The 22,016-nt window shown below is 40.6% G+C and overlaps 1 protein-coding gene across 6 annotated transcripts in view; it reads left to right on the forward strand.

The window, feature by feature from the left end:
• DPYD (dihydropyrimidine dehydrogenase) overlaps positions 1-22,016 on the forward strand; it is a 558,093-nt gene that overhangs the window by 264,940 nt on the left and 271,137 nt on the right. Inside the window, exon 9 of one of the 6 annotated variants that reach the window (XM_043553089.1) lies at positions 5,239-6,567. The exons of the other annotated variants lie outside the window; for them this stretch is intronic. Coding sequence (XP_043409024.1) covers positions 5,239-5,291 — 53 coding nt within the window. The 3' untranslated portion in view covers positions 5,292-6,567. Of the gene's footprint in view, positions 1-5,238; positions 6,568-22,016 lie in introns of those variants that run through there. 6 annotated transcript variants of the gene reach the window in all.

Below are 22,016 nucleotides of genomic sequence, written 5' to 3' on the forward strand. Positions count from 1 at the left end.
AATAATCCATAAAAGCCACAAGATGAGAGAATTGTTCTTCGGGATACATTACTTTGTCAACCCAAAAAACAAAAATTTTCATATTGACTGGCATGGATAGTTCATATCTTTTTATTTCAAAATTTCATAAAGTCACAATTAAGGTTGCTAAGTGAAATTCAAGAAAGGATCTACCATTAAACATATAATTTAAAAAACCCAAATATTAAAAACTTTGTAAATCACAAGCAAAGGTTATAATTAACAATGATAACACCAACTTTAATATCAAATTCACATGTAGAGATCATTAAACAGAAGTCTCAATGCCCAGCATCCAAACAATTTTATCTCTGCCTCTTTAATTGAACACTTCAAACTACAAAGTGTAACTGCCACAGATTTGGGAATGTAGGTGTCACAGTAAAACTACTAGCAGTAGTAAAAATAATGTGCAGGTGACATGGGAAGCAGAAACATGACATTTCTATGTGCACGAATAGCATGTCCTGAAGAGTAGCCCAGATGGGCTATGGTGCCAGACCTTTAATCTATTCCAGTAAGAGGTGCTCAAACTCTTCCCTCTTCCTGCCCAATGAAACAATTTCAGAGAAAATTCCATATAGGTAAACCTCACATTCTGTTCCCTTAGTCCTCTCCAGAGGTAAGGGGTGATCTTTCCCACAATTAATTTCCCCTAAAAAAAAACCACAACAAAAAAACCCCCCCACCTTTGTTACACCTGTGCAATAGTACTGAACATAACAGAATTGTAGTGGCATCAATGAAGGCTGAATTTAGAATAAGTTCAAAGGCAAAAATCTTTCAAGAGACAACATACCAAATTTGAACAACTTGAAATGGTCAGACCTGGAAAAGTTTGTCTTTCAGATTATAAATAAATAGCTTGGTGAGTAATAAAAAATATAATAAAATAAAAAGAAGAGTCCATGTTTGCTGTGGGTTATTAAATATATAGGTTACAAAAGTAAAGAAAACATATGCATAGAGTGATACATGTTGTTGCTGGGACCGGTGGAAAAGGGAGATTAACTAAAGGGTCACTGTTGGATTTTCTGCATTGATAAACTCAGGTGGGAAAAAAACAGTGAGTGGGCCCCTGGCCTCATCACATGGTGTGGCCCTTTAGATTCTGAAAGAAAGAGCTGACCGGGACTCTTTTATATGCCCCTTTGAGCCCCACTGCCCGCCTCTGCAGAGTCATTGCACTCAGCACCCCCTTGGGTTCTTTCAATTAATTACCCAGACTAAATTGGTTCAGTACATAATAACACAGCAGGGCACAGATTTTCCAACAAGTTCTTTGAATGTATTGGAGACAGTTTTTTATTTCAGAAGGTGGAGAAAGCTACTGGGGGGGAGGCTGTTCTAGATTTGATTTTGACAAATAAGGAGGAACTGGTTTAGAATTTGAAAGTGGAAGGCAACTTGGGTGAAAGTGATGATGAAATGATAGAATTAATGATTCTGAGGAATGGTAGAATCATAGAATATCAGGGTTGGAAGTGACCTCAGGAGGGCAGCTAGTCCAACCCCCTGCTCAAAGCAGGACCAATCCCCTACTAAATCATCCCACCAGGGCTTTGTCAAGCCTGACCTTGAAAATATCTAGGAAGGAGATTCCACCACCTCCCTAGGTAACCCATTCCAGTGCTTCACCATCCTCCTAGTGAAAAAGTTTTTCCTAACATCCAACCTAAACCTCCCCCACTGCAACTTGAGACCATTGCTCCCTGTTCTGTCATCTGCTACCACTGAGAACAGACTAGATCCATCCTCTTTTGAACCCCCTTTTAGGTAGTTGAAAGCAGCTATCAAATCCCCCCTCATTCTTCTCTTCTGCAGACTAAACAATCCCAGTTCTCTCAGCCTCTCCTCATAAGTCATGTGCTCCAGCCCCCTAATCTTTTTGTTGCCCTTCATTGGACTCTTTCCAATTTTTCCACATCCTCCTTGTAGTGTGGGGCCCAAAACTGGACACAGTACTCCAGATGAGACCTTACCAATGTCAAATAGAGGGGAACGATCACGTCCCTCGATCTGCTGGCAATGCCCCTACTTATACAGCCCAAAATGTCGTTAGCCTTTTTGGCAACAGGGGCACACTGTTGACTCATATCCAGCTTCTTGTCCACTGTAACCCCTAGGTCCTTTTCTGCAGAACTGCTGCCTAGCCATTCGGTCTCTAGTCTGTAGCAGTGCATGGGATTCTTCCGTCCTAAGTGCAGGACTCTGCACTTGTCCTTGTTGAACCTCATCAGATTTCTTTTGGCCCAATCCTCCAATTTCTCTAGGTCCCTCTGTATCCTATCCCTACCCTCTAATGTATCTACCACTCCTCCCAGTTTAGTGTAATCTGCAAACTTGCTGAGGGTGCAGTCCACGCCATCCTCCAGATCATTAATGAAAATATTGAAGAAAACCGGCCCCAGGACCGACCCTTGGGGCACTCCGCTTGATACCAGCTGCCAACTAGACATGAAGCCATTGATCACTACCTGCTGAGCCCGACGATCTAGCCAGCTTTCTATCCACCTTATAGTCCATTCATCCAGCCCATACTACTTCAACTTGCTGGCAAGAATACTGTGGGAGACCGTATCAAAAACTTTGCTAAAATCAAGGAATAACACATCCACTGCTTTCCCCTCATCCACAGAGCCAGTTATATCGTCATAGAAGGCAGTTAAGTTAGTCAGGCATGACTTGCCGTTGGTGAATCCATGCTGACTGTTCCTGATCACTTTCCTCTCCTCTAAGTGTTTCAGAATTGATTCCTTGAGGACCTGCTCCATGATTTTTCCAGGGACTGAGGTGAGGCTGACTGGCCTGTAGTTCCCTGGATCCTCCTCCTTCCCTTTTTTAGAGATGGGCACTACGTTAGTAGGAGGGAGAACAGCACAATAAAGACATTGGATTTCAAGAAGGCAGACTTTAGCAAACTCAGGGAGTTGGTAGGTAAGATCCCATGGGAAGCAAGTCTAAGGGGAAAAACAATTGAAGACAGTTGGCAATTTTTCAGAGACATTATTAAGGGCACAAGAGCAAACCATCCCACTGCATGGGAAAGATAGGAAGTATGGCAAGAGACCACCCGGACTTAACCAGGAGATCTTCAATGATCCAAAAATCATAAAAGAGTCCTACAAAAAGTGAAAACTAGGTCAAATTACAAAGGATTAATATAAACAAATAACACAAGTATGTAGGGACAAAATTAGAAAGGCCAAGGCACAAAAGGATATCAAACTAGCTAGAGTCATAAAGTATAACAAGAAAACATTCTACAAATACATTAGAAGCAATAGGAAGACCAAGGACAGGGTAGGCCTGTTACTCAATGAGGGGCGGGGGGAAACAATAACAGAAAATGTGGAAATGGCAGAGGTGCTTACTGACTTCTTTATTTTGGTTTTCACCAAGAAGGTTGGTGGTGATTGGATGCCTAACATAGTGAATGCCAGTGAAAATGAGGTAGGTTCAGAGGTTAAAATAGGAAAAGAATAAGTTAAAAATTACTTAGCCAAATTAATGTCTTCAAGTCACCAGGGCCTGATGAAATGCATCCTGGAATACTCAAGACGCTGACTGAGGAGATATCTGAGCCATTAGCGATTATCTTTGAAAAGTCATGGAAGACCGGAAAGATTCCAGAAGACTGGCAAAGGGAAAATATAGTGCCAATCTATAAAAAGGGAAATAAGGACAACCTGGGGAATTACACACCAGTGAACTTAATTTCTGTACCCAGAAAGATAATGGAGCAAATAATTAAGCAATTTACAAACATCTAGAAGATAAGGTGATAAGTAACACTCAGCATGAATTTGTCAAGAACAAATCATATCAAACCAGACTGATAGCTTTGTTTGACAGGATAACAAGCCTTGTGGATGGGGGGAAGCAGTAGACCTGGTATATCTTGACTTTAGTAAAGCTTTTGATCCTGTCTCGCATGACTGTCTCATAAACAAACTAGGGAAGTGCAACCTGGATTGAGATATTGTAAGGTGGGTGCAAAACTGGTTGGAAAACCATTCCCAGAGAGTCGTTATCAATGGTTCACAGTCATGCTGGAAGGGCATAATGAGTGGGGTCCCACAGGGATCAATTCTGGGTCCGGTTCTGTTCAATATCTTCATCAATGATTTAGATAATGGCCTAGAGAGTACACTTACAAAGTTTGCAGACGATACCAAGCTGGGAGGGATTGCAAGTGCTTTGGAGGATAGGATTAAAATTCAAAATGATCTGGACAAACTGGAGAAATGGTCTGAAGTAAATAGGATGAAAGTCAATAAGGACAAATGCAAAGTACTCCATTTAGGAAGGAACAATCAGTTGCACACATACAAAATGGGAAATGACTGTCTAGGAAGGAGTACTGTGGAAGGGAATCTGGGGGTCATAGTGGACCACAAACTAAATATGAGTCAACAGTGTAACACTGTTGCAAAAAAAGCAAACATCATTCTGGGATGTATTAGCAGGAGTGTTATAAGCAAAACAGGAGGTGTAATTCTTCCGCTGTACTCTGTGCTGATTAGGCCTCAACTGGAGTATTGTGTCCAGTTCTGGGCACCGCATTTCAGGAAAGATGTGGACAAATTGGAGAAAGTCCAGAGAAGAGCAACAAAAATGATTAAAGATCTAGAAAACATGGCCTATGAGGAAGATTGAAAAAAAAATTGGGTTTGTTTGGGAAAAGAGAAGACTCAGAGAGGACATGTTAACAGTTTTCAAGTACATAAAAGGTTGTTACAAGGAAGAGGGAGAAGAATTGTTCTTTTTAACATCTGAGGATAGGACAAGAAGCAATGGGCTTAAATTGCAGCAAGGGAGGTTTAGATTGGGCATTAGAAAAAAACTTCCTAACTGTCAGGGTGGTTAAGCACTGGAATAAATTGCCTTGGGAAGTTGTGGAATCTCCATCATTGTAGATTTTTTAAGAGCAGGTTAGACAAATACCGGTCAAGAATGGTTTAGATAATACTTAGTCCTGCCATGAGTGCAGGGGACTGGATTAGATGACCTCTCGAGTTCCCTTCCAGTCCTGTGATTCTATGTGTCCCTTTATGGGGTCTGCCAAGTGTAGCTCACTTTGGTTAGTTGCCCCAGATCACCCCACTCTAGGTCAAAATAAGAGTCTTGGTCAGCTCTCTGAAAAGCAGAGTCCCCAGCTTTCCTCCATGGAGCTGGTCTGTATTTTAACCAGTCCCTCTCCCTCTCCTTCCACAGGTGTCCTCAACTCCCGGAGCTGGGCTATAAATTGTCCAGATGTAGGGCTGTAGCCAGCGTCTCTCTCATTGAAGCCTTTACTCCAATTAATCCTCAGGCCCGGAGCACTCAGCAGGCCAGCCTCCTCCAGCTGTTTCTGCCCTGTCCTGAGGGAGGAGGCAGCCTTTATGCTGGTTCCCTTCCCGCAGCTCATTCCCAATTGGTTGGGTGAGCAGGGAGCTTCGCCCTGCTCTCTGTGCAAGTCTCTCGCACCCCAGGCCTTTAAAGACACAGTGATAGGATAGCCTACCAAGGGCCACTTATTTCCATGGTCACTTCCTCTTTGTCAGTGTCTTCAAGTCCTTGTGTGTATATATACACAGGATCTTTTCAAAATCTGAAAGGGCTATGCGACATGATGGGCTGACCGCTTCCCTTAAGCAGGCAGATTACCCTGTCACAATGCCCTCGTTTGCTGCGGACCTCATTCTCTATTTATCTGCCTCCATGATCTGTTAATCCAGGTATTAGGTAATCTGAGTTTGATGTATGATTGAATGTTTCATTATTAGTTAATGTGCCTCTCAGTTTTGTAAACATCTGCATACTGGGGAATCTGGGTTTCAGCACAATAATTTCGGCTGTTTGTGTAAATGATTGAATGAATAAATAATAAATATCCAGGGTCCCAAACTATCCCTATGTGGCTCAATACTAATCTTGTTTTATCTTGGAAGGATTTGCATTTAGAAACGCATTCATTCATTTCATGCCTTTGAAGAGTTGTACATTCCAATATACTTGGAAATAATTTGACTTATTTCTCCTCATTGCTCCTCAGCTGTCAACATCTGCAAATGACTTTATTTTTGTTTTTGAATTTATCACATTGGTTACCATTATAACACAAGTCAATACTTGATATTTAATTTGCACATTATACAGGTCATTACTAATTCCACCATTTGCCTACAGATTTGTGAGTGTGCTGCATGTTTTTCCCATAAAATAAATATGAGGGGAAAACAGAGGTATCTTGGACATCATTATATTTAAAGGGAGCTACTGTTTGTGGGCATATGGCTCTTGACGTTCATTTTCTATATGGTACTATAAGATCGGTGTATTTATTTGTATTATACTTGTCATACACATACTATCAATGTTTGGGCCTGATGTGATTTTTGCATTTGAATATATAAATGAATAACACAACTCTATGTATATATGTACTATAATCACTAATAAAGAAACAGTTTCCAGAATGCACTAGGCAGGAATAGGTTTTCTAAGTACAGAACAGGAGAACCACTTTATCCCAATCTAGTCATTCTTGTACTACTGATGACTATTAACTAAAGGCCTCTTGTGTCCATTTTTTGGCTGTTGATGCCTCTTTTCCCTACAGAGCAGACTTTCAAAGTGGGCATAGTCTGGAACTTCACATGCAAAGTCAAACCAGTTTGCGTTTTCCTGCTTAGAATTACTGTTGAGGAGGGGTCACTATCAGTTGTTCAGTGATGCTAAATTGCTGAAGGACAGTTTTATAAATGTGGCAGTGGGTGTGCAAAGTGTGCTTTCCCATCTGCATCATGGGATATTTGCATAGAACATAGGCATAAAGCATGTCAGAGTTTCATAGTAGAAAAATAGGGGAGAACTATCCACAATCAGATACGAGGAATGGTACTGAATATGCTGATCAAAAGTAATTTTTTCATAGCAATGGTAATTATATTACAACACTCATGACTATAAATGATAATATTTAGGAAAGACACTTTTGAAATATTGTCTAATAGTTTAAATCATCTGAGAAGGAAAGACAAATGTATGAAGGTTTCATTTTGCATCTTCAAAGTCTTCAGCTCAATTCTGTCTCCTTATGTGGCTGGTAACTCTGCAAGAGTTATGTGAATGAATAAGGCAAATGGAACTCAGTGGCTCATATACAAAGGGGCAGTGAGGTGGCAAGTGAATGTGGGTATTGTTAATCGGAGGCGTAGAATACTTGCTTAGTGTCACTGGGACTTAAGCGCATTCAGCACGTTGCAGGATAATACACACGAGGAACTGTTCTTTGGTTTAAAGTTAAGCCTGACTTCCAGGGCTTCCCAGGAACATTGTCTTTATGAGAGTTAAAAAAAAAAATTACCGAATACCCATTAGCTGGAAAACCTATCAGGCAGACATGTTAATGAAAGACTATAGTTGAAGGCTTCATGTGTAAGGACCAGGAGCAGTGCCCTGGTGAGAGAAAATCTGAACTCCCTTATACCTCTAGCTGCTGGGAAGAGGGCTGATGATTTGGTTTCTGCTAGGTTGCTGCCTCTAGATTCTGACTGGAGACTTTTATATGAACTTCTGATCAATAGGTGTCTGATGCATTTGTATTTTTACCATCTTCTGGCTCTCTCTTCTCCCTGAATATAGCCTTCTGGCTGCTATGTAGGGAAGTCTTAATTAGGTTAAACTGTCCAAAACCTTCTGGCTGCTATGTGTGGTGTATTGAGGACTGTGTTGGAATTACAAGTGTGTGTGTGTGTTTGTGAGGGGATGTGCGTTCTCTGATCTTTCTTGTAGGCTATAAGCTGTTTGTAAGGGCTAGATTTTTTTAAAAATGAGAGATTAAAGGAAACCTTTCCATTTACTACGGGTAAGTGGGTCAGTGATTTTTCAAGCCCTAGGGAAATCTTTTTTATAAAAAGTATCTAAGTGAATTAGGAGCCTAAGTCCCCTTTTCAAACATGGCATAGCACTTAGACACTTGAAAGTCAATGGAACTCAAACTCAAGAAGTCATTTCAGCCCTTTAAAATGGGACTTAGTCTCCTAATTCACTTCGTTTTGAAAATTTTACCCCTACTCTTGATTTCTACAAGAAAGCTTTTTTGTTTGGTTGGTTTTGGATTGCTTTTTCAGATATACCTGATCCCCACTAGATGTATCAACTTCTCTAATGAAACCATCTCAGTTAGAGCCAAGTTCTATTTGATTTATGCACAAGTAGTCCCAATGAAGGGAGACGAGGGAGTAGAATATGGCTCTCCATGGAAAGATTTTTCCATGCATAAAAACATTTTGTACAAATTCAGTATAACAGTGGCTGTGTAAGCTCTATCGACATGAAATGATTTCCTGCTATAAACACCATTTTATCAATTATTGAACACTGCTCAAGTGGCGCAAGCAGTTTTTTACTTTTTCAGTTACAATATCTACATTGAAGAATTGTCGCTGCTCGGCCTCGTTTTATGGCTTGTATGGATGATAGTTATGTTAAACAAGAGTACTGATAGACTTTAACAAAGCTAAAATGAATCGGAAATAATTCCTCTGCTTTACTAAGTTTTTGGTTAGCATGAGGGTCTGAGAGCTAATTGAAGATAGCAGGTAATGTCAAAAATATGCAGTGGCCAATTGATGTTGGCATTAGCAAATTTGACTGCATTAGTGTTTGTTTAATGCCTACCACAAGGGGGGCAGTCTTGGTCCATGACTAGGGCTCCTAGATACTGTGGTAATGCAAAAAATTAATAATAATAATTAATAATATATAAATAAAATCCTTATGACTAAATCCTTGTCTTGCTGAAGTCAATGGGAGTTTTACCATTGACTTCAGTAGCACCTGGATTTGACCCTAAATATGCATTCTTTCATGGAGGACCTGATCCTGTGAATTGCTGAGCAAGTTTACCACTGCACTAAGTTCACTCTGCATTAGACTCTTTCAGCACCTCCTTGGTTTGAGCCCCAATGTTGAGCAATTTGGATTATCACAAGGTATGTTAACAGTACACAGAGATTTTTGGTTTTGGTCTACTTTATTTATCCACCACAGAATGTTTAGGTATAGCTCAATACATTTTTATAGACATGAAACTATATCATAAAAGCCCTTGATAATTCTGTGCAATTTTATCCCTGAGCTGAAAAGAAGACAAGGATATAAAAGATTACAGTTAACCCAAAATCTCTTCTTCATTCTAATAAAACTGATTTTTAGACACCAATGGAAAACTGAATTCTTACCCCTTGTGGATTAATAAAAAGGTTGCATTTGCTAGAACTACCAATTACCTGCATTTCATAAAAGCTAAATTTGTTTAAAAAAGAAAAGAAAAGACGAGAAGCTGCTTTTTAAATTTATTCTAAAGGCTTTCAACTTGGATACTAGAAAGTAATTTGAGGAACACATTTACATACAATACAAACCTGTAAGCAAATTAAAGTGCTGTTTAGGATCCATAGAGGAGCAAAATGTATACTCTATATCTGACATATTTGTCCTGAGATTTATGAAATTTTTCATTGGATATAACATTTAAAGTTAATTAAAGATATAATTTGCTATTTAATAAACAATCTGTTTTGTAACTTCATTAAGGATGCTGTCTTTCTTAATTGTTATGGTCCAAAAGGTTGTCAGAGAACTGTACATTAACTGCAGCGATAATAATGATTTTATATGCTAATAATTTTTAAATGAATAACTTGTGTAGTTTTTCAGCCACCTGGGGAAAATAAATTTATATTCCTAAAGCTTACTTTGGAGGGAGTGGATATCCTGGTGTAAAATGTTCATTTGTTCTACATTAGTGCTAATGGCAAGAATGTTAGACCCACTGGTGTGAAAGGATTAAAAGCATTAGCATTAGACAAGCGTGAACATTTCAGAGAGAAATCCTTGTTAGAGGGACCTATTGGGACCTTGTAACTTGATTTTCTATTTATTGATTAGATGCTTCTTGTTTTTGTTATGTGAATCTTATTGCTGTACAATACTGAATACAAAAATATGCATTAAGATAACATCAAGGGGTTTATTCTCCCCTGGATGGTTGCATGTAACTTCCATTAACATTAATGTGGGTTACACATGTGCATCAAGGGAAGAATAAATACTCTGATATTTGACTTAGCCAACAAAAAGAATGGACTCTTAAGGAGATATGCCTGTGGATCTCCCAGCAGATTTCTACATACCTGCAAGTGCCAGTTTTAAATGTTCAATATTCCCTGAAATTATGGGTGCTGAATATTTGGCTGAGGGAGAATTTGGAAGATCTGCACCCTCTTTACACCTGGTTAGTGTTCAACCAGTAGTTATCCCCATGTTGGAGATTAATTTGGTTTGGAGTGCCATGTTCTAGAACCCTGTCTGAGGACAACAGTGTATGAAGCACCAGGGAATAATACAGAAGACAGATGCCATACAAAAATATTGTAATCAACAAACAACTCTAGAACATTTATTCTTTAAGAGAAAATAACATTTTCTTCACTATGCACAACATGTTGCAATAAACAGAAGGCATACTACTGTTGAGACTAGGGTTGCCGGTGTCCGGGAACTGTGGCCAATGGGAGCTGGGGGGGCGGTGCCTGCAAGCGAGAGCAGGTTGTGGAGCCTCCTGGCCCCCCTGCCTAGGAGCTGGATCTGCTGCCGGCCGCTTCTGAGGTGCAGCAGGGAGCCAGGACAGGCAGGGAGTCTGCCTTAGACCCACAGCACCGCCAACTGGGATCCGCCCGAGGTAAGCCTGCACCCCAACCCCCTGCCCCAGCCCTGAGCCCCCCCTACCCAGAGACCCCTCCTGCACCCAAACCCTACATCCCTGGCCCCACCCCAGAGCTTGCACCCTCAACCAGAACCCTCACCCCCCTGCACTCCACCCCACTGCCCCAGCCCAGAGCCCCTTCCCACACCCTGAACCTCTCATCCCCAACTCTGAGCCCATAACCCATCCTGCACCCCAACCCCCTGTCTCAATCCGCAGCCCCCTGCCATGTTCCATATCCCTTAGCCCTACCCCTCATCCTGGCGCCCCCTCCTGCACCCCAAACCCCTCATCCCCAGCCGCACCCCAGAGCCCTCACCCCCTCCTGAACCCCAATTCCCTGCCTCAGCCTGGAGCCCCCTCCCACCCCCCTCATTTCTGGCCCCACCCTGGAGCCCGCACCCCCTCCCGCACCCTAACCCCCTGCCCCAGCCCAGTGAAAGTGAGTGAGGGTGGGGGGAGAATGAGCCACTGAGGGAGGGGGAATGTAGTGAGCGGGGGACAGGGCCTTGGGGCAGGAGACGGGACCTCGAGGAAGGAGCAGGGCTAGGGTGTTCGGTTTTGTGCAGTTAGAAAGTTGACAACCCTAGTTGAGATAGGGAATAAGGACCTAGTGTTCACCTTCAAACAATGGAAAAAGGAAAAACTTAAGAAAAACGCCATAACTGGGGTTTTTGTGATTGACTTCAGTCAGAAGAGGATTATCTACAAGGTATGATGATGCACTCTCCTGTCATATGTATGAAAGTACATACATACATGTGCTACCTCTATTAGATATCTGTTTTGGTGTTTGACAACTTCTCACGCTGTGTAGTATGTTGTGTAGAGAGAGTACTTACATAATACTCTTACCTCAGGCCCAAATTCAAAAAAAGCATGTAAACATGTTCTAAGGATGGTTTTCTGAGTAAGGATACTTTCTTGAACTGGGGCCTCACTGACCTCCCCCTCCAGATTGTTACAAGAATTTCATATTTGTGATAGTGTTACCCATACTGATACATGACATGTGGGAAAATAAAGCCTATGCTAATGCAGGCTTATTACTCCACAGCCATATATATAGATTCTGTATGCAATTTCTCTAAATTGATAGAAGATGTTAGGGACTAAACATGATGAAAGTGTCCTTGTAATGGTACTTTAAAAAGGTGAACAACAAAGTAAATTCACATACATAGTTTTGATAGGTGCAAGGGTTTGCAACTGTTAAGGAGCCATTGGAGCACCTACTATAAATATATAGTTATAACGCTGGTAATGTGTAAAGTATTTCCTTGACCAATCCAGACAGTGCCTTCAGTGTAATAGTAATTTTCCAAAGTCACTTGTCTGATGTCCTGCATTCAGATACAGTTGTAAATGTTTTGGACTAATTGGCAGACAAATTTATTTTCTTTTAAACAAAACCAATTTTGGGTTATGAGTGCCAACAACATCTGAAACCAGATTTTTTCACAATAATTGTTTAATTTAAAAATGACAGACGAACTTTTATAATTTGTGGGGTTGGTTTGTTTATTTACAGTATATTCCAATTTTCCACACGGAATGAATGCTAGCAGTCAATTTATAAACCTGTAAACAAAGTGACTATAATAGAAATACTGACACAAACTTACCTATAGCGGCATCGATGGATACCACTCTCATGAATAACTGTTACCTGGTAGGTTTCAGAGTGGTAGCCGTGTTAGTTGTATCAGCAAAAACGAGTTGTCCTTGTGGCACCATAGAGACTAACAAATTTATCTGGGCATAAGCTTTCGTGGGCTAAACCCTCTTCATCAGATGCATGAAGTGGAAAATATAGGAGCAGGTATAAATACATGAAAGGATGGGGGTTGCCTTTCCAAGTGTGAGGTCAGTAGTATTTTAACAGAGAGCTTTTTTTTAACCCATTGCATGTGTATTTTTCTGTGTTTAGTATTGTCAACTGAAGACCCAAACAGCACTAAGGGTAATGAGAAGGAATGATAGTTTAGATATAATATTTCCTTGAACTGCTGGTTGAATTAAATCTTTTGTTCTCTCTGCAGACATACAATCTATAACATCTTTTTGAGATGAATTTAGAAACAGGGGTCTGCAGTCTTTTATTCTAGGTCCAAAGATTAAAATTGATCACAAGAGACACAAGGGAGCAGGCTGCAGTATCACAGCTCAATGTGGTTAACGAGCAGAGTGCATAGCTTCTGTTCTACTTAACTGCTCTCACAGGTTACAAATATTATTGATTGCAGAGGTCACTGGAGGCTGGAGAGGTTATGTTGCTTGATGCTATTTGGCAATTTTTGAGGGATGAGAGCTATGAGCCCTCATAGCAGTTGGGACAGGTATAGTTTAAACCTGACAAAAGGAGATATATTTTTGTGTGAGTTGGCAAAGCCCTTCAGGTAGAAATAATGAATTGAAATTTGATAGGTTGTTTTATCATAGGTCAAATCTTGTGCTGTAGAGGGGCAGGGGGAAGACTTTAATTATTATCCTTTCATCAGAATGCACTGATGATAGGTTTTCAGTCCTAGATCTGAGCTGTAGACAAATTAATAGTGCTTAGAAATCTTTTTACAAGGCATCATTTTTAGTATATGTAGAGATGGTTTACCTAAATTTGAAAATACAGCATAGGTGGAACGATATGTGAATAATTACCTACCAGTCTTTAGAGTATGCTTTTTGTTCTTTCACGTGGACAAAACGGCTATATTAATATTCTCAAAATTTAAGTTAAACAGCAGTATTGTATGTTTTACTAAGTTTCCAAAGAACTGGTGGGGGGACTATTTGCTTCCTGTATTTAAATTTCAGATATAAGATTCTAGTGCTATGTGGTAGCACTTAAAAAAAATTGTGCTTTTATAGCTCAAGGTCAACATACATTTGGATATTGCTGTCCCATTTGAGAAATTAGGTCCAGAACGTGCCCCATATTTCAGTGAGATCAATGCCTCTTCAAACATGTAAAAATAGGAATTAGCTGGGTGTGAGGCAAGGGGCCATACTATCTACAATTAATATTTAGAGGGCCTGATTCTCTTATCAGGTTGTTAGCATTTTACAAATATTTTACACAAATGTAATTGACCGTACTAGGTGCAAAGCCATAGATAACCTGGTCCACTGCTTATATGGTCTTCCTGTGTATACAGTTTTAAGGACACTAAATAAATTATACTGAATAACAAATCATAATCCAAGTGGAGCTAAACTGAATATTAAAAAATTTAAATTTTTTTGCAATTCTCAGTTACTCTACTCAGTGACTTTAATTCTGTATTTCTTTTCTTAAAGAACATTATAAATATCAATACATTTTACACTCGGTATACTTTAAATATTAATCGGGTGGTATATCTATACTGTATTACATACAGGGTCAGACCTTCAGCTGGTATAAATTGGTGTCGTTCCATTTACTTCAGGGGAGCTTTGTCAATTTACACCTGCTGAGGACCTGACCCATAATATGATTCCAAAATACTACCATTAATAATAAATGTCACTAATATAGAGTTGCCACTATTGGCTTTCAACCTTTGCTTCTCAGCACAGTGAAGAACATTGATGTTAATAGCTTTTCTTTCTGATGCCAACTGAATACATGTGACTTTTTGTCTTAAACTTCTTTCCATGTGAATGTGTTTTCCAGAGGCTTGCACTGATTTTACTCACCTTCCAGTACATTTACTGTATGTGAATTATATTGATCCAGCTTTTAAAGATTTTGTTCAAATGTCGCCATATCAATACTTCATATGAAGGGTATATTTCTATGCCCACATTTGATTGTTCCCGATGCAGATTTCCATTCACTTAGATCACTTTCATGTGCCAGTATGGATCCCTATAAATTGGGAAAGGTGCATTGGTATGCAGTTTTTTAAGTAGATGAGCCAGCAATAAAAAGAAGATTTTTTCTAGTATTTCCCGTTCCTGATTTCCACCCCACGGCTTTTGGACGGAATGCTACTCCTGAATCCCCGTACACACCCTCATTTTATATACTTTAATTTCACCCACACATGGTCAGACTTGCCATATCACATCAAATGTCCTTCCTGCCAAAGAGACCTGGATGTGGTTCCCTCCAGAGCATTTGGTGAATGGTCTTGGGGTGTCTCTCTAGACTGCTGAAAGACAGTCCCCAGGGGACTGATTTTACTGCCTTTGTGCCTACTTCACCTACGTACTATTTACTGAATAATAGGAGGAACTGTGGCCAGTAGAGGCTCTTCCAGTGTGGTGTAGTACATCCCAAAGATAAATAACATCTGGCAGGTGTCTCTAAGAAATACAGCCTCCCAGCCCCCCGCCAATGTCTTTCTTTTGGTGTACTTAGTGGGGAGAGAGAAAAGAACCTGACAGCTTTGGTGTCTCAGATCTTTAACTGGAGCACTCATGCTACACCAACGTGCTCATCAGTGGTGACAGCTTCTGTGAAGTGACCAACTATCCAATAGGGACTAAAAGTCAAATTCAGCCCTAGAATAATCAGTGTGAAGCTAGCGCTGTTTCCTTCAGTGGAGATGCACATGCTTACACTAGGGCTGACCTTGGCCCCAAGCTGAGATCACTAAATTCATTTTCCCTTGTGACCTTTACAGATTTGTAGCCAGTATAACAAACTTTGCTAAGATGACATAAGAAAGGTTTGCAGCAATCTTCCGCATTATTTTTTAGAGCAGATTTTCGTCAGTTACGCTGTATTACCACTTGTAGAAGTCTCAGATTCAGCAAATCAAGAAACATAGCAAATTGTTTCAGCTCTTTTAGTCCTGCCATAAGCAATACTAGGCAGCACAGAACCCAGAGGGAAGGTAGGCAGATTCCCGCATTCATCATTCAGTGTGAATAAGGCTTACTTCATAGAAGCCTTTCTGTTCCAGAAAGCCCTTTTTCAGAGCCTACTGTTTAATTTACTAGCGTCCTTGATTTGACCCTTACTTCAAATACATGTGTGATAGGGTATATTCCCCACACTAGCCCTGCAAGAGCTGAATTAGGTCAGGTGGGCCCAATCAGCTAATTAGGCTGCAAGAAGGGGAGATATAGGCTGGAATCAGCTACTTATGGACAGGCTCACCTGTGCAGGAACACGCAGGGACTATATAAAGCCAGGTAGCTGGCTGCTGCTGAGAAAGGGTAGTTACTCTCTAAGAAGAGGGAGGAGTCTTTGGGGGCTGCTGGGGAAGGCTGCAGGAAAGCAGGTAGCAGTTACTCACTGCGGGGAGGGATTGGAGCTGATATATCCAGAGGGAGAAGGGGAACCAGGTGTGGTAGGAAACCAGTCCAGGAAAGGCACAGTGAAGGCTAAGAGAGGAAAACTCAGAATTGCGGAGCTGAGGGTGGACTGGACTGGACTGGACTGGAATCCAGAGTAGAGGGTGGGCCTAGCTTCCCCTACTCACAACTGGGGAAGTGGCAAGAGGGTTGGAGGCACTAGCCAAACAGTAGGTCTGGAAAGACTGAATTCACCAGAAGGAGAGGACTTTAGTGACCTGGCCAGAGGGTCAAGCCACAGAGAGGAAGCTGCAGACTTAGGAATGAGTGGGGCAGCAGAGCGAGAAAAGACATACCAGAGGGAGAGCGCATGCTGGCAGACCTAATCCCCAGGACAGCCAGCAGGAGGCACTGCTTGCAGTGAGTGGACCCTGTGACACATGCAATATTAAACATCAGCATTTCACTTAAGAAAAAGCACTTATTTTAGGGAGACTGTCTGTGACTATCTCAGGCTCGATATCCTTTCTTCAGATGGTCCTTTTAAAGATTGAAGAACAATATTTTCAAAATGTCCAGTGATTAAGTGCTTCAGTTTTTTGGAAGGTCAAGTTTAAGACACCTTTAAAGGAATCTGATTTTTAGAGGGCATCTGCTCAGTACTTCCTGAAAATCAGGGCCTTTTTTTAAAGTGCCAGCACCCAAAAATGAAAGTATTCAAAATCACCTAGTCACTTCTGAAAATCTTGGCTGATCCTGTTGCCCTCCAATGTTATTTTTAAAGGTTCCGTAAAGTTTCCTTAATTCACACACTGTTGTTAGTCAGGCAAAGTTTCAACGGCAGGACTAAGTCCAATATGTTGACAGCAGTGGAATTAACACATACACACACACACACACACACACACACCCCGCCGCCAAAAAAAAAAAAGAATATTCCAAAACTAGAGATGTTAGATTTATGTAAGGATATATTTGAAGCCAAATTAGGACTGGGGGGGAGGGAGGGAGTTTTAGATTTCATGATGCTGAAATGTTATGAGTTGTCCTTTTGACATTTCAGCCCACAACTGAGGAAGTCTTGTGAGAGCAAGGTTTTCTTAGAAGATTTCCAACATTGTGTGCCACATTTCCATCATAGCTCATGAGAATTCAGTGTTGTTTAATCCAAACCTAAACTTGTGCCCTGATTTGCTTTAACTCCAAACTGTAACATAAACATAGTTTACATCTAAACGTTGCCTGCTCCACCCACCTCTAGTTTCTGATGAATCTGCTCCTGTGAACTTTTGACCACATCTGAACTGAAACTGAACAAGAAGCTCTTTTGGGATTTTGATCCAGTCCATGGTTTGGGGATTCAGATCTGTTGCCACTTCTGTCCTGCTCTTGGTGTGAAATTCAGAGGAGTCAAGATGCAAGTTTCTGGTTCAAGGTGAATAATAGTTTCTGCAGGAGGCCTGTGAATTGCACAATTTAAAAATTAGATTACAGTACTTATGCAGACTTTGAATGAGAGAGCCCTCAACCCATATACTGTTCAACTTACTACTTAGGGTTTGCTTTGACACTAAGTCTACAGTAAGTCTCATTAATAAACATATGACATCTTCCTTCACATACTCTACTTCACATACATTCTGACTTGAGCGTAAGAAAATGCTAACCCAACAGTGGTGCTGTTTCAGATTTCAATGGGGGATTGGGAGGGGAGCAACTTTCAGAAGGAGCCATTTTAGACCCTGGATGCTCTTCAATTTTTGAAGGATAAAATGTAAAAATTAGTCTATTTCAGGAGCATTTGTTGTGATTATTTCCTATGGTATAATAACAATTCGTATGGGTTTAAGTATCAAAGAGGTAACCTTGTTAGTCTGTATCCACAAAAGCAACAAGGAGTCCAGTGGCACCTTAAAGACTAACAGATTTATTTGGGCATAAGCTTTTGTGGGTAAAAAACTCACTTCTTCAGATGCATGGAGTGAAAATTACAGATACAGGCATAAATATACTGACACATGAAGAGAAGGGAGTTACCCTAGAACTGGAGAACTGGTATTGACAGGGCCAATTCAATCAGGGCGGATGTGGTCCACTCCCAGTAGTTGATGAGGAGGTGTCAAAACAGGCAGGTAAAGGGAGAACAATAAGTTGACAGAGTGCATTATCATCTGTTTGGAAGTGATGTCCATGGTTGATGATAGCAGTGTGATGGGCAAAACTAATTAGGAATCAAAACACAAATTCTCTCTATACACCCCACAGCCTGGGGGCACTGTCCCTGTGCACCCACAGCACCATTCTTCTGTACACACATGGGGGTGCAGACTCCCATCCCAGGGCACCTTCCTCTGCCCATGTACACACTCCTCAGAGGCCCCATTGCTTTCCACATATGCATCCACCTCCTCCCCCGGGCCTCCATCCATCTGCACATCTCCCCTGGGTTTGTTGGGCTCAGGCAGCAGCAGCAGCCACACCACAGGCTTCAGTGCGGCCAATGCACACGTGCTACCGTTCAGTGCTTGTGCATCAGTGTGGAGAGCCAGGGAGGCAGGTTATGAGGTAGGGTCCCAATCCCCCCACACACTGAGGTGCTCAGCTCTACCTGGCATGAGGGACTTTTCTCAGGCTCCTCATGCACTGCTTTCCCACCTGGAATGAAGCAAGGGAGGGAAGGGGGGATAAAACTCACTACCACAACCCTATCTAGGTCGTTCCTTTGTAACCCAGGTGCCTTGTAGTGATTTCCCTCCCCTTCCCCCCCCTTTTCTACTTTTTTTTTTATTAACAAAGCCCTCAGCTATCATTAGGGAATTACTCTTTAGAACTGTGCAAGTACACCCTATCCCAGGGTAAAGAAATCATTAATAAAAAACAGTAAAAAGAAGCAGTTATATTACAAAATAAATCTACCAGGCTTACAAAGAAAACAAATTTGAAAGAGCCACCTGCTGTGGAGATGAGGCAGTAATCTCAACAGCAGGAAATAAAAGGGGGAGAGGAGAAAAATACAAAAGCATAGACATTAAAAAAGTAATTAAAACACTTATCTCCATCAACATACATAACAAACAAAAAAAATCAGCCACCTAAAAACATACTCTATTGAACTGCACAACAGGAAGTAACAAAGCTGCCACCATAAAAAAGGCTTCTCCAGGAGAAAAGAGAAAGATCCTTTAAAAATATAAGCCTCAAAAGTATTTACTAATGCGCTAATCACTAACAGCCTGACCTTGAGAGATGTGGAGCACCTGCAGAGCACCCACAACTTTATTGGGAATTGCATCTATCAGGATTAAGCCTTTAAAAATATACAGTGAGTAACTCTTTAGATACCAACAACTTTCTGTTTAATATTATTCCAGTAGTTGTGTTAGAATGAATTTTAATACAGCATTAGTATAATAACTAGTGTTCTACAGTTGGAATAAGCAGAAGCATAATGTTGCATTTTAGTACACCTAAATCATTGTTTAACATTGATGGATTGACAGCAAAATTGTCTGTACTTAATCCTGTTCATCATAAACGGATGTAAACAAATAAGTGGAGCATGTAAAACTGAATACACATATGGATCTTATGTCTAGGGAAAACTAAGTTTTTGACATTTATGAAAAGCTACTGTTTTAATATTATCTTTTCCAGAAGTACTTTAATGTACTTCGAATGTGTAATACAGTTAGCACAGTGACATAGAATAAAGCAGATTTTTGTGCGTAGATTTTTGATCTCCTTTCCCCCGATCACAACCCAGACATGTTGAAGAGGAGTAGCATTCAAGAATAATAAAGGATTCTTACAGGAACAGGATTTTAAATATATATATTCTTCTCTGTCATGCACCTGTGCTGTTTGGTGATCATACAGTACCAGTGTCTGTTAATTTCCTGGCAAACTGAGAACTTTATCAAGCAGAGGTGTATATCTGAAATATTTGCTATGGAAGTATGAGAGGCCAATGAGAGAGCTGAGTGCATAAAAAGTTAGGGACACAGTGGAAACAAAGGTGTCTTTGGTTAATTCAAAAAGGCTCTTTTCAGCAGAAAAAAATAGGTATATGGATGCTCCCTGTGGGAAGCCAAGTATGTCATTTATTCATCTAGCCTAATAAATCATTTTAAGAAGGGAAGAACAGTGACAGTGAGGATGGAATCTTTGGAAATATTTAACTGCTAAAATCAAAATGTCTCTACTGATTATATACAAGCTGCCATTTTCCAGAGGTTTATAATGTGGCCAAATCTGGGTTGATTTTCCTGACACAGAGGCAGCACCCTGTTAGATTTGAAGTCCTGCTCCAGAAAATGGGATGCTAACACATTTCAACGAAAAGGTGGTCAGAATTTTTTAACATGGGCAAAACAATGTGTTTTTTCCTAGCCTCAGTCTCAGAAATGGCTACATTTTGACTGACATTTTCCAAAAGTAATTAATTCTGAGGCAAACACCTGCCATGGAAAATTTCAGCCCAAATGGACAATGTTTGACAGAGTTATAAGCAACTGAAAATGGATTTATAATGGAAGGTATGGAGAAACCCCACCAATAGCAGTATTACCAACCCTGTCTATAACTAAGACGGTGCTGGTCCATAGCTGAGTCCAATGACCTCCCCCCCCATCCCTCTAGCCCAGCCTGTGCTCAGCTCCACAACCTCACAAAGAAGACATCCCCATTTCTCCCCCGCACAATGCTCCATAATCGTTCCCCGTGGTCAAGCAAGAATGAGGAGACATTTCCACAGACATTGTCCACTTCCCTGGGAATTTCTTTTCACTCACTGGTGGTTAGTTTGTGCGTTTTTTGGTTCATTTGTTCCTGGGTTTTTTTTAAAGTTGTAAAATCCATATTCAGTATATGTACAGGAGAACCTCAGAGTTGTGAACACCTTGGGAATGGAGGTTGTTCATAACTCTGAATACAACATTATGGTTGTTCTTTCAAAACGTTTACAACTGAACATTTACTTAATACAGCTTTGAAACTTTACTATGCAGAAGAAAGTGCTGCTTTTACCTATCTTAATTTACATGAAACAAGCACAGAAACAGTTTCCGTACCTTGTCAAATCTATTTTTAAACTTTCCCTCTGTTTTTTTCAGTAGTGTACATTTAACACAGTTTTCTAATGTATTTGCTGCTTTTGTTTTTTGTTTTGTTTTGTTTCTGCTGCTGTCTGATTGTATACTTCCAGTTCTAAATGAGGTGTGGTTGACCACTCAGGTTGTAACTCTGGTGTTTGTAACTCTGAAGTTCCACTGTATGTAAATAAAAGTTGTGTTGATCATACTTAGAAAACAAGATGCACACATAAGTGAACAGTGATATTTTCCAGGGGTATGGGATTTGGTAGCAGAATTCACAACACGTGATTGTGATTTATTAAAAATCTGGTGCCATGGAAATGCAAACCACTTCATTACTCCCACAAGCCCCCCCCCCACACACAACCCCCCCCCCCCCATGAATTTGCTAATTTTTCATTCAAAAAGGGTTCTTGACAATTAAGTAAACTGTTACTGTCTAAAGCTCCACAGTGAAAAACAGAGGAGAATTTAACTGAAATGTCTTTGTTAACAATTTACGTGACAATACAAAGGAAATTAAAGTAAAATAATATTCAGGATATCTGACACTGAACAGTGCTTTTATTCCTCCTAATGTCCCATCTCCACCCAACTTTACCACTGGCAACCCTGAGAGTACACAGCAGTTCCCTCCAGAAACTCCCCGAGAAGGAGTGTTCCTCAGTGCAGCGATGGGAAATGGCTAAGTTATTGTTAGGCTTTGGTATGTGTTACAGGAAGGAGATTTGGAGACTGTTAATGATTGTTTCTGATCAGGGAATATTGAATACTGAACAAAAGAGTCTCTTCTTTAATGGCTTACTCGGTGGATTTTGAGAGGTGAGAATATACTCACTAGAGCCTCTGTCGTTTATGTGGTTCTAAAGTGTCTATTTCTTGGGTGGCTGCTGGCTATTGTGCATCAGTATGGGAATACA

This window comes from Chelonia mydas, chromosome 8, assembly GCF_015237465.2.
Source record: "Chelonia mydas isolate rCheMyd1 chromosome 8, rCheMyd1.pri.v2, whole genome shotgun sequence".
Classification (NCBI taxonomy): Eukaryota; Metazoa; Chordata; order Testudines; family Cheloniidae; genus Chelonia; species Chelonia mydas.